Source organism: Ambystoma mexicanum, chromosome 5q (genome assembly GCF_040938575.1).
Source record: "Ambystoma mexicanum isolate Mex_15411 chromosome 5q, UKY_AmexF1_1, whole genome shotgun sequence".
NCBI lineage: Eukaryota > Metazoa > Chordata > Amphibia > Caudata > Ambystomatidae > Ambystoma > Ambystoma mexicanum.
This window is the reverse complement of record NC_090933.1, coordinates 1,139,345,993-1,139,359,832: the sequence shown is the minus strand read 5'-3', so window position 1 is coordinate 1,139,359,832 and position 13,840 is coordinate 1,139,345,993. Positions and strand designations below refer to the sequence as shown.

General features: G+C 44.5%; 1 protein-coding gene across 6 annotated transcripts in view; it reads right to left on the bottom strand.

Moving 5' to 3' along the window:
* PHF20L1 (PHD finger protein 20 like 1) overlaps positions 1 to 13,840 on the bottom strand; it is a 1,153,412-nt gene that overhangs the window by 474,810 nt on the left and 664,762 nt on the right. For all 6 annotated transcript variants that reach the window (XR_011278670.1, XM_069621650.1, XM_069621651.1 and 3 more), the window contains one exon: positions 2,157 to 2,321. Coding sequence is in view for 5 of the 6 variants with exons in the window: in XM_069621650.1 (XP_069477751.1) it covers positions 2,157 to 2,321 (165 nt within the window). In the remaining variant the exon portion in view is untranslated. The remainder of the gene's footprint in view (positions 1 to 2,156; positions 2,322 to 13,840) is intronic.

Below are 13,840 nucleotides of genomic sequence, written 5' to 3'. Positions count from 1 at the left end.
ACTGTTTCCAAGAGCAGTGAAGTGAAATTGACTTTACAACTTATATTTGTAACTTTCTAGACCCAGCACACGCCATCTTACAATAGGGTGCTGGAGGGGTTACTTAGATCCCCTTTGTCTAGTTTCTCATGTAACATTTTGTTACACGCTTTCCTCGATGAATGGCTGGTGGCAGTGGTTTACTTTTAACTACTGTGGTGTGCTGCTGCGTTTGCAGCTGCAGTAAAGCACCCAAGGGTGCCATTTTTGTTAAAATGGCCCCGGTCCTCTTTTTTCGCCATTTAGTTGTGTAAAGTTCCTTCTTGAGATTTACTCTGCGCGCCAAACCAGGTTTGGTCCCTTTGTCCGTGGCGGGATTCACAAGTGAAGCCCGCCTCTGGCTCCAGGGTGTCTGCCGAGGGCAGGAAGCGAGAGAGGTTCCCGAAACTCCCAGTGCTTAGTCTCCTAGGAGACATGAATGCACTCTTAAGTGATTGGCCGGCAGGCTGTCCGACAAGGACAGCCACCCTGCTGTGTGATTGACAGCTTGGCTGGAATGAATTGGAGAAACCTGCATAAAAGGCAAGGCTTTTTGGCTTGGAAGGCAGTCAACCACTGGACGAAGGAATCCAAAGAAGAACTTGGAAGAGATGCCTGCTGCAACTCCTGGACCGTTGGTTTTCGAGAAGCCCTGCAAGGACGACTTCTCCCCTTGAGTTGGTGGGACCAATCAACTCCAAAGTAAGCCACCTGGAGATCCTCTCGAAGCTGGTTGTATTTCCACTGCAGTTGCTGCTGGAAAGCAAAGACCCAGGGAGAGGAACACAAGATTGTGTGCGTTGCTTTTAAGTTGGCCAAGAGCTCCAGGAAGATTCTCGGACTCCCAGGAAGCAGGACTGACCAGGCATGAGCCACCTCAACAGAGTGCTGGACCCCAGAGGCAAGGAAAGCCCATCTCAACAGCCAAGGGTCTGTAGTGGTGCTATTTGTTGAGACGCGAGGAGCTGAAACCGGGAAGTGCCACTGAATAGAAGGTGGTCCTTTTCTGTCGCCGACCGTCCCGCTGCAGTGCAGGAGTCCTCCAGATATCCTCCCTGTTCTCTGTAAAGTCTAAGAACGTACCTCTTGTTGTGTAACCTCACTTGTTCTCAGTGGAGACCTGTCTTGGTTGCTCCTGTAGAGTTGATAACAGCTTCTGTACCTCACAAGCCTAATCAACTTGTGGCCCTACTTTGACTTCTTTTCTACAAAGACTTCCAAAACATTGTGCAAGACTTACCTACCTGCAAGAATTGTTTCAGCTCACCTCGACTTTTGCCCGATTGACTTTGGCCTGGCGCCCTGAATGACTCGTCTTCCCTCCGACATTGTGTTTGGTCTTCCTTCCAGGAAGGGGTTGACTTACTTTGCATTGGCGTTTACCAAAAGTACTAACCTGCATCAGAATATTTGTGGGATCTCTTGTTTTATTCTAATAATCTTTTTCTTTGACATACTCCCAAGTATTGCCCTAAATGCAACAGTGATATATTAATGTCCACAGTGTCCTACCTATTGAAGTCACCTGAGGGTGGAGGAAGTGTCTGTGTGCCATCACAAATGGGTACTTGCTGATTTAGGGAAACAGTGTGTATTTTGCAGTGTATTTGTGTGTTACTATTATATTGCCCCTTCTGAAGAAGGCTTACTCAAAGTGACTGTTAAATTAATAACAGTTTAATCAAGACATCTTGTGTGTAAGAGTTTATTTGAATACTTGTCACTGTGAATCTCTAACTACAGCTCTCATTGACCCCTCTTGAGATAAGCCTGGCTGCTCATCACGCTACCAACCTGTGTAGTACAGCCTTATACCAAAGGTTGGGTTCCTATTGCCAGGTGGTCAGGGTTGTTGTAGTGCACCCAAAGGTTACTGCATACAATCTTGCCTAACAGCACCTTATATTTAAATAATACATGCCTTCTTTTAGTGCAAGCCCATGTCTGTGTAGATATTTGCATGAGAGAGCTTACCCAGTGCCTCCCCCTGATGCCTTGTAGTGCTGAGGAGTCAAAAAGAATTGTTGCCTTATTCTAAACCGCTGGAGGGCGCAGGAAGGTGCTAGCTCCTTCCCAACATTTTTCTATCTACAAGTTTTCATAACATTGTAGCAGGAAATAAAAACAAGTACACCTACTTTCCCCACTGAGGTCAACAGAGATGATGGCTCTTGGGAATTGATAAGTTGCATTTTTTACTGTAAACATATTTCGCAGTGGCAGAGCGCTCCCAAGTGACTGGCTCAATGGAGAAGGGCATCTTTCCAATATGTCCAATGAATTTTGTTCACATTCCGGATGTTCTGTAATAAAAGAAAAACTGTTACTTATGACAGGAGCAAGGAAATAATTTTAGCGAGTAAGCTTGACAGGAGCAGAACTGTTAATTAATAACATCCATACAATTGGGGCCGCTTCTGCACTCCATATAATCAATACATCACATGGTAAAATGTATTTGCCCCAAGTCAAGCCCCATTCCCTTTTGTATCAAATTAATAAAGGATCTAACCCACAAAAGTCTATTTCAGGCTTTTCAACATTAAAGATAATTGGGGCGTTTAATGTTCTTTAAATCCACTCCCTTAATTGAAATCCAAAAGATTTCCAAGAGTCTTGTTTCACCATGCCGAAACAGAATTGCTCCTTAACGTAGATACAGAAATAAGTGATCAATAATAACCAATGCAAAACAATGCTGGAGATGGGCACATCCTCCTAATAGTCTAGACTCCGAGGATAACACTGTTTTCTCACATTTAAACTTTTAAAATTGTGGCAGAGAAACCATCCTAAAACAAAGCCCAGAAAATAGTTATTTACTAGGAGCCAGGACAGCCTCTCCAGAAATCCTGATGTTTCAAGATGAAATGACCTAAAATTATTGTTGGCTTTTTATTCACTTGTGCTTTAAGAAAAACTAGAAGGGGACCTTCATAAGAAAATGAAACTGAAGGGTTGTGGGCCGTAGCGGGACAGCTTCCAAGATGGCCCCTCCCTTAGGGAGCTCTGAGACAAAGTCCTAAAACAGTAACAAACCTGCCTTTATTGAGCAGGGAGATGATGGTTAACATCAGTAAAAATGAGGAAAGTGGGTCTGGAGTGAAACGCAGATAATCGTGGAGAGGAAACAAGCTGGAACAGTTTGCTTGTTGCAACAGTACACAGCTGTATGGACCAGGCCTGATCTGGTGGTGTGGTGGCATAGAGCATGCTGCCTTTTGTCTCCCCTACAGTGTGGGAGACTATGGTGGCTCCTGGACAGTCTTTGGCAAGCTAGTGCAGCTGGCCGTGAGGTGCTTTGGAGGCCTGGGAGCTGGAAGAGGAGACATATGTGATCAGTTGACAGAGTGGGCACTGAGGTAGCACATGGGCTTTTTAGACGGCGGCCCCATTCTGATAAGCACTGCTGTCAGTAAGACCCACTTTGGCTCCCGCAGCATGTGGATAACTAACTCTGAATCAGCAAGGAGAGATCAGGAGACGTGAATAACGCATCACCTGTGGAAGCCTTTGCTCACCAGAAATCATAATTGGAGGCTGCAGCCCTCCAAGTAAAACATTATTTATATAAGCGTCAACCACTATGTCTAGGCCAAATGGGGTGGAGTTGCACCAAACACCGTCTTTGGATCGGACAGCAGGGTCTGACTGATGCTGCTTCATCCTATACGGTGTGCCGGAAATGGGAGATTGTTCTGTTTAAGTAAGAGTGGGTAACGTGTCCTTCACGTCCGATGTGGCAACCTAATGTCGAAAAGTAGTAAAAAAACAAATACAACTGCACACCGCTAAGTGTCACAACAGTACAGCACTCAGTACTGAACAGGGAGTTAAGCAAGACTACACTAGAGGCTACTGTCCGTGGTGAAATAGTTCCAAACATATTACAGTTCTTCTTGAACTTAAAACAGGGTTTGGCAATAGGGGCAGCAAATTCGACAGTTTAACATCAAAAGAAGATCGGTTGAAAGCAAGGTTGGACAAAGAATGTTACAGTCACGAAGTAGATGAAAATAATAGGGTGAACTGGAATACAGGAAGAATCTAACGCATGTTGTGCTGCAGAAGGGTTTTCAAGACAACATGAAAGATCTAAAATCGAGATCTCAGAGTAACAACTTTAGAATTTTGGGAGTTTGTGTAAACCGTGGTGACACAAATATAAGTCTTTGTTGAGAAACTACTTCAAGAGATACTAAACCAGCCCCATTTTTCGCCTGGTGGAGCAGGAACATTTATCACTGGGCCAGGCACCCAAGCTGGGGCAAACACCCACGTGGTTTAATGCCCGCTTGCTAAACTAAAACTAATTTAGTGCTGAAACTAGCAATAACGAAGATGATCAGAGGTTTCAGGGTTCTAGAGTGTACATTGTCCCGAACTTCACTACTGCTGTCCAAGAATCAAGATGCACATTCCCAGCAGTAAATAAAGCACTTGGGGACAGATGGATCGATAATCTATGCAATACTTAGCTAAACTCAGAGTGGACTACGAACAAGTTTGTTTGCTTTTGTAAAGTCCAATCTGGGACAAGACTTTATAAAACCCACCTTTAGTGAACAGGGTTATACCCCTTAGGTCTATCCTGAACTACACAAATGTTTGGAAGCAATGGCTGAGCAGCCAGGCTTAGCCTAGGAGGGAGGAGGGCTTTAGTGAGGCACTGGTAGGGCAGTTTTTCTGAAGTCCAGCTAAGGAATTAGTAACCCCATACAACAGACCGTACACAACTCCACTCGGTGTAAGGCTGTAGCAACTGAGTGTATGGTAGCATAGACAGAGCAGCCAGGCTTACCTTAGGAGGGAGAGAAGGCTGTAGCGCACTAAAAAGATATTGTAACATACATATAGTCCAAAGAAACACTGAAACACTATGTATTGTAAAGATAAATTGTCTATTTAAATACAAGTAGGCCAAGGTGAATCTTGGGTAAATAAGTACTATGACATTATATAAACACAATTTTTTGAAGAAAAAAAAACAATGCTTTAAAGTACACAGTCCAAAGCATAGACCCAGTATTTCTAGGGAAGTCAGACCTTATCAAACACCTATTCATGGGGAGTAAAACCGTGAGCTACTATCAAATTACAGTAAGTCAAGGCTAGTAGACCCAGTCAGACATGCAGTGACACTCAGCTAAGGAAACCAACCCTGTTATCAGAAAATGTTTCTGAATAGTGGAACACAGATTCAAGGAACAGCATAAACCTACAACTACAATCAGGATAACACACAGTTATACCAGGTGTGTAAAACCTTATCGTGCAATATACCATTACAGTTGCTTTTTAGATCAGAGAAACACAGACTAAGTTAAGCAAAAACCTAACTTATTTTAGGATGGCACGCAGCTATTCCAGTTAAGTAAATCCCAAGGAAAACATTCTAGACAGGCTATACAGCAGGTCAGGGGAAGCAATATCCAACTGGTAAACATATACACTAATGTTCTGAAAGAAATAGTTAAAGTGAAGTCAACAGCATTACTTTTGGGAAATGGGCACAACCAATTCACAGGCGAGTAAAATAACATTAACATGTACTTTTCAGAATGTCAGAACACATTCAAGGTAAGAACTTTCATAACAGTTCCGTCCCAGAGTGACAGTTACCAACCAACTCGTTCACAAGTCAGTAACTTTTATATACTTCTTATACTTAAAGGCAGAATCCTTTTCTTATCCAGTCATTCCCTAGTCTATTGCAGGAGTTCTCTCAGTGGCAGAAGGGACGCTAGTGGTCTGGGTGCCAGCTGTAGGCAGGGTGAGATGGGGTTCAGTTGCAGACAACGTCAGAGTTCCAGAGGAAGTCTCTTCAAACAAGTAAGCACTTCACTTTAAAGTTAGTTAGGATCCAGGGACTTCAGAGAAGGCACCCTAGAAGGATTCCAGCAGTGGGCCTGGGTGAACTAGATGAGAGGCCTCCCAATCACAATGAGCACCCCAAAGCTACACAGGAATCACAAAAGCTTAAGGTAAGTAACCCCAGCCAACAGAGTACCTCAGCAAAGAAGAAGAGTTTGCAGCAGGAAGACTTCAGGATCTCAGCCAAAACCCTGTTTGATGAATTCCTTGTCATGAAAGCTGAAGACAGGCCACTGGAAGGGATTTTACAGCAGGGATCAACGGGTAAGGCTTCGGGGCAAGGGTTTCTTCATGGCTGGATGCGGCTGTGTGTTTTTTGCGCCCTTTTCAGGAGCCAGGAGAAGACTGAATATCGCTGGTCGGATTCTCATCTCTAATCTGGTCCAACATTATAGTGAGGGGACTTCAAGGACTCAAATCGTGTCTATGGAGGTCCAGCAGGATGCCATCAAATTTTCAGCTCCATTTGCAATACCGTGCACCACCCAATGACTTGAGGTCCAAGGGTATTGCAACCCTGCAAGGTTACATCACATCGTGGGATGGCTCAAAATGCAGGTCTTCTTGAGTCTAGTGGATCACACCAGGCTCTGGGTCGGGGTCGTCCTTTTCGGGATCCCCAGGTCAATTGGAAGGAAGGGTTACAGCAAGCTCCGGTTGCACAGTAGGCACTCGGGTCACTGGAAATCTCTACAGCGGTCGTTCTTCATCTTCCTCTTCGGTTTCAGCTCCAGTGGGCAACTTGTCAGCAGCTTCCAGGTTCTGAGTATTTAACAGGAACTACAGCATATTAAAGCAAGGGGTGGTCTGGCTATTTAATCACGAGAGCCAGTCTGCACCCCCCCCTCCCTGACTAACGCCCCCAACAAATGGGAGTTGTTTCCTTTCAGGCAAGGTAGAAGAAAGGGCTGCAGAGTTTTGGACTCCTCTCGCTTCCTGCCTTTCCAGATACTCTGGTGCCTGGGTGGGGAATCTAAATGGTTCCCACCAAAGACAAAACTTCCACTGTGGTCGTTCCCACCTAGAATGGCAGGAGATCACCTCAGAAACAGCGAGCATACATGAAATGGTGAGAAAAGGACCCCCACCATTTTAGAAAAATGGTGCCCCTTCTGTGCATTACCAAGGCTGAATTAACAGCCTGCGAGTAATAAAGACTAAAAGTAATTTGTGACAAAAATATGTTACAGGTAAGTAAAAAAGGGGATACATTGTATCCCCACAGCGCTCCGCATAAGGTGGGGTGAGCTGGCTCACTATATAAAATGTAAAGGGGGATGAAAATTTATTTATTTTATATACACAAAGGCTTATAACATTTAAGTAAGGTAAGTACTACCACACAGTAGTATAAACATAGAATATTTTGCAATATCCAAAAGGATAATTACTTTAGAACATTTGCAAGGTAACACAAAAAGTATAATAAACATCTGAAACAAGTATGCACATTTTAGACCAACTTGTGTTGACCAAACCCCGGCTTAACCAAACTTAGGAGGCCTACCCTATCCCGCCTTGAAACACTTGTGTGTAGGCGCGTTACAAATGCCATATCATATCATAGATGAGTCTCACTAAGTCAAGGGGTGACAACGGGTGGCCGATGACCAAGGGCTGAGGAAGTAAAGGCAGGTAAGCAGTGGACAAGGCAGCGTCTATGAAGATTGCTTGAAGTTTAAAGGCGAGAATCTCTGCCCTCGTCTCGGCTAAGGGGTGTTTCAGGAGCAGGATCCAGTCACTGGAGGTCCAGAAGGATGCCTACCGAATTTCAGATGAAACTGTGCTTCATAAGAGGTTGCACCGCAAAATGGCACAGGACCCCGGGCATTGAGGAATTGCAGGCAGTGGAGGTTGTAGCCCATCCAGGGATGGCGGAAAATTGAGTTTGTCCTGGGACTGGTTAGTCCCACCGGTCCAAGGGAGGAAGTAGTCTTCTTCGGAGCTTCCCTGCCACAAGGAAGCTGAGGTCAGGACTGCAGAGTTTACTGAGATGGCTCTGGTGGTCACTGGAAGTTGCTGAGGGCGTCATCCTTTGGCTCTTCAGTTCCAGTGGTCAACTGAGTTTCTGCTCCAGGACCCTAGTCTTTTATGCAGGAAAACTGTCTGAGCCCACAAATCACCAGATAATGCATTTATTCAAACTTCGGAATAGCTGTCGAATGGGGACAGTTAGCCTCCAAGCACAAACTGGTTTCAGGCAGGCACTCCGCAGGACAAAGACCAGGGGAGTTGAGGTCCCCTCCCCCACTTCCAGTCCTTTCAGTCACTCGGAGCCTTGGCAGGCTTTCACTGCCCCCACCCAGGCAAGTAGAATAAGGCTGCAGAAAGACTAAGTCATCAAGAACAGGGCTTAAAGTACAGCCACCATTTTAGGCTAATGGTACCACCTGTGTCCCTTACCACAGCATACGAAGGCAGACTGCAACAAAAGTCCACAAAACGTCATGCAAAAAGGTACAATGCCACCAGCCTGTCAGATGAACTTGGAACAGTTACTGGAAAAGCAAGAAAGGGCGACAATGTTTCCCCTCAGCACTCCATGTAAGGTGGAGCGTGCTAATTTCGCAAAATAAAATACAGGACACTCGTCCTTTTCTATCTTCTTTATGCAATAACAGAGGAACCTTATTAGAGGGGACGTCGGGCAGGCATATGGAGGAAAGGGGACTATAGACTAGGAGTAAGGTGGTCACTACAGTGAGTAACCTTATTATACTCCTACGTCCCGTCCCCTTTCCTCCATACTTATGGGAGATTCCCAAGCACTCCTCACAGGAATTACGGGTGGATGGAAAACTCCTGACTGAAAAAGGTTTTTAAGCACAGCCTGGCCAAACTGAGAATCAGACCTGGAGGTCAGATCCAAACAGTAGTGTTTACAAAAAGCCGACGGAGAGGCCCAGGTAGACGCTTTCACGATGGTCTCCCAGGGGACATACTTTTGAAAGGCAACAGCAGCTGCCTTGCCGCGTACCAGATGTGCATGAACCTCTTTTGGCGGTTTAAGACCTTGAACAGCATAAGACTCCATAATACAGGCGGCGATCCATCTGGAGATAGTCGCTTTGGAGGCCTGTTTACCCTGCAGATTACCGAAGGCCACCAAGAGTTGAGAAGAACTCCTAAATTCAGATGTTCTGACAAGATAGATAGAGCTCTTAACGTCCAGGCAATGCAAAACCCTCTCAGCCTCTGAGGGTGGGCTGCGACGTTGGACCTTCTTCAGGTTTACGATCTCTGGTCACAAAGTCCTTCATATAAATCACTTGGAGCTCCTGGCGCTCAAAGCATTCCAGCCTGTCATTGTCAACAAAGTAGTCTGGATCCGCACGGACAATGTGGTGTCCATGTTTTACATCAACAAGCAAGGGGGTTCCTGGAAAGACCCAAGAAAGACCTCACAAACAGAAAGTGGTGAAAAAAGAAGACGGGGGCCATTTTGACAAAATGGTCACCCATGGGTGCTGTACTGCAGCTGAGGGTTCATCCTGTGGTAGAAAAGCACAATGGTAGGAAAATTTAAGACTCGGTCAGTCCTGCTTCCTGGGAGTCTGGAGGATCTTCCTGGAGTTTTTGGCCAGCTTAAAAGCAACACACATGATATGTGTTCCTCTCCCTGACTATTCGGCTCCAGCAGCAACTACAGAGAAATTTCAACAAGCACCGAGAGGATGTCCAGGTGGCTTACTATGGAGTTGATTGGTCCCACCAACTCAAAGGGAGTAGTCGTCCCTGCAGGGGCTTCTCTGTCGATACAAATTTGGAGTTTTAGCACAGCAGCAGGGCTTCACCGGGCAAACCAACGGTCCAGGAGTTGTAGCAGGGGCCCCTTCAAGTAGTTCTTCAGATTCCTTGTGGTCGACTCTGCCTTCCAAGCCAAAAAGCCTTGCCTTTTATGCATGTTTCTCCCTTTGATTTCAGCCTGTCAGTCACCCAGCAGGGTGGCTATCCTTGCCGGGCAGCCAACCGGCCAATCACCTAAGAGTGCATTCTGGCCTCCTAAGACCCTAAGCACAGGGAGTTTCGGGCCCCTCCCTTGCTTCCTGCCCCTGCCAGACACCCTGGAGCCAGAGGCGGGCTTCACTCGTGAATCCCAGCAAAGGCAAAATGGACAAAGGGACCAACCCTGTTTTGGCGCGCAGAGTAAATCTCAAAAAGGTCCTTTCCACAAAGAAATGGTGAAAAAAGAAGATCGGGGACATTTTGACAAAAATGTCACCCTTGGGTGCTTTAGTGCACCTGCGAACACAGCCCGCCGTAAATGCACACCACAGTAGTTAAAAGTAAACCAATGCCACCAGCCATTCATCGAGGAAAGCGTAACTAAATTGTTACATGAGAAGCTAGACAAAAGTGATACTAAGTAACCCCTCCAGCACCATATTGTAAGATAGTGTGGGCAGGGTCTAGAAAGTTACAAGTGTAAGCAAAGTCAATTTCACTTCACTTGGAAACAGTAGTTTATCCAAGAGAAGGTATTTAAACCTTGGGGAAATCTAAAGGACTTCCATGTGCCACATAATGTAAAAAGATATATAAATGCCATTACTGTCCTTGTGATTGAAGTCACCTCAGGGTGTAGGAAGTATGTAAGAGGCATATCCAAAGATTATACACTAACTCGTTTTGATTCTGAAAACTATTTTTAAAGTACATTTACATTATAACATGAATTGACTTATTTATAGAATGATTATTTAAAAATTTAAGTTAAATAAATAATTATTTATAACAGAAACCTTGAGTTTAAGGGTTACTTGGCTACTTGTATTTACGGATTTCATTTGTACAGCTCTACAGCTCACATTTATCCCCATTGAGATAGGCCTGGCTGCTTAGTCACACTACCAACTTGTGTAGTACAGACCTATACCAAAAGGTGGGTTACCGAATACCGAGCAGATAAGTGTTGTGCAGTCTTACCTAACACCCGGCTCGGACATGAACCAAAGAAGCAAAGGAGGCGGCGACTATACAATATGTTTGTTTATTCATTTGTTAAGCGCACCAGACACGTGAGTAAAAGGGCGCAGTAAAATGGAGATGCAAGACTTACATAGTTGCGTATACACAGGTAACAATATTTACAAAATAGCAAGATATACAGTTTTTTTTCTTTTTTTTTAAATGAATACAGGATATATACAAAGTACAAAATAGGACGAGGAAAGGAGTAACCAGTGAAATTAAATAAATGAACAGTAGGCATTTTACAGAGGATAAATGAGCCACATGGGGCCCTTTGTAAAATACTAGGCTCCCGAGTGGATCACAATGCACAAGGTCTTCAGAGATTAATGCAGAAGTCAAAATAAGTACAGTAGTCCGCTGTTACTGCAGGATGACCAGGTCGCTAAGGAAGTGGGCAAGTCTTCTAAGAGTGGTGGGAGACAAAGGATCCATAGCAGTGATGTGTTATATTAAATTTTTCCTGAAATGTAAGTAAGGTTGGTCCGCTCTCAGCTCCTGGGGCAATGAGTTCCAACTTTTAGCTGCCTTAACAGTGAAGATGTTTCCCCCAATGGTGGTGAGCTTGTATTTAGGAATAGACAGAAAATCGGTGTTTCCAATTCTAGTAGGTCTGAGAGATGTTCTTCTCTGTAGTTTATCTATGAGGTAGCTGGGGGCTGCCTTGTTGAGGGCTTTGTGTGTCAAGGAAAGCGTTTTTAGTAGTATTTTGTTAGATGTGGATAGGCATTCATGTTGACGTCTCAAAGAAGAGATTCAAGTTTTCTTATTTATGCCTAAGGCTGGTCTTAGGGCGTTATTCTGTAGTGTTTGGAGCTTTTGAATGGTAGATTTGTTGGCACCACTGTAGAGGGCATTGCAGTAGTCGATTCTGGAGAGTATTAGAGCTCTAGCCAGGATCAGACAGCTATTGTCAGAGAGGAACGGTTTACCAGCTCTGAGTAATTTGCAGGTGTAAGCATTGGCCGAGGTAAGGGATTTAACCTGTTTATCAAAGGACAGTGTGGAGTCCAAGTAGAATCCAAAGGATTTTACTTCCTTGGAAACTTTAATGGTATTACCGTCAATATTGAATGATGAGTATTCTTGGCCTAGTTTTTTGATTATTGGCCTGCGAACCCAGAATTATAAGTTCAGTCTTATCGTTCAAGCACAGGCCATGAGTGGCCATCCATGCTTGGATGATAAGGTAAACTTTGTTCACTAAACCCATGTCCGTACCGTAATCCCCAGAAAGTGGGAGGAGAATCTGAGTATCATCTGCATAGTTAGTGTAGGTGATACCAAGCTGGTCCAGATCGTCGAACAGTGGCTTAGTGAAGATGTTGTAAAGGGTAGGCGAGACGCAGGACCCTTGGGGAACACCACATAGGATGGGTGTAGGGTCGGCAGCTGCTGAGGGGGAGAAGACTCATGGTTCTCTCACTCAAGAAAGACTCAATCCATTTGATGGCACCCGTGGAGAAGTGAGCTGCAGAATCAAGGTGCCAGCATAAGACCTTGTGGTTGACCAGATCATATGCGGCCGAGAGGTCAAGTAGGAGCAAGAGTACTGTCCTTCCTTTGTCTCTCAACTCATCTATTTGGGACTTTAGGTCGATTAGGGCTGTCTCTGTTCCGTGTAGTGGACGGAAACCAGATTGTCTGTTGCCTAGAAGTTTATGCAGTTCCAAGTGTTTTTGAATTTGAATGTAAGCAGCTTTATCCAATATTTTTAATAGAAATGGGACCGTGGTAATGGGCCGGTAGTTCGTAGGAATAAGAGGATCTAGTGTCTGTTTCTTGAGGAGGGGTAGCACCCAAGATTGTTTAAGGTTAGCAGGTATGGTACCTGTCGTAAATGAAGCATTTATCAGTTTAGTTAGGAATGGGGAGAGTTCTCTGGCCGCATCTTTTATTAGCTGTGCTGGGCAAATATTGCCTTTACAGTTCGAGGGCTTCAAAGATAGGATGATTTTTTTCTATCTCCAGGGTAGACATTTTAGAAGAATGGAAGGTAGTGTTGTGGGCCGATTGTGACTCGTTAGGCAAGAGAGTGTTGGGCGAGTGCTGTAAGTTCAGAACTTTTTTTTGTTGATTTTTATTCTGGAGTGTGTCAATTTTATTCGCTAAGGCATGTTGGATGTCTGTACACCAGGATTTGTCCTTAGTACAGACATCAGGAATAATAATTGGGGACTCTAATTCTTTGAGTATACAAAAGAGTTCTTTCATACTTGAATTTGAGTTAGCAATACGTTTGTCGTATGAATTGCGTTTTGCCTGGCAGATTTCCTTCTTGTAGTGTGAGGAAAGTGAGGTTAACTTGGCTTTGTTCTCACTAGAGGGGCAATGTCTCCAATTGGTTTCACTTTTATTCTTTAAGGTGCGGAGGTCTTTAAGTTGTGGAGTGAACCATTTGTTTAAGTGGGCTATTGGTTTGCTAGGCCCAAGTTTGATAGGGGCAATTTTATCCAGAGTGGTGAGCATAATGTTGTTAAATTCCTGAACTAGGCTGCTAGGGTCAAGATTTTCAGGTAATGCGTTGAGTGTGGGCAGAATGGCAGGGATAACTTTCTCTACCTTGATACTTTGTTTACTTCTGGTTGAGCATTGTGGCGCTGGTGGTTGAGCCAGTGGAGTAGGTCTTATAGTGGATAGGTGAAAGGAGATCAGAGAGTGGTCTGTCCATGCTAATGGCAGGATAGATGACATAGTGGCTGAGCAATTAAGGTCCACTATCCAGTCCAAAATTCTCCCTTTAAGGTGGGTAGGTTTATTGACTTTTTGGGTGAGGCCTAGTGCTTTGATCGTATTGGCCATTTCAGTTGCATTTTTATCCATTTGGTCATTAAAGCCTAGGTTAAAGTCACCTAATAGGAGTAGTTGCATGGTAGGTTTAAGGTTGTTCATAATTATGTTATGAATGTCTCCTCGAAGGTACCAAGAGGGCCAGGTGGTCTATATATAAGGTGTATAGTCAGGGATTGCGAGTTAT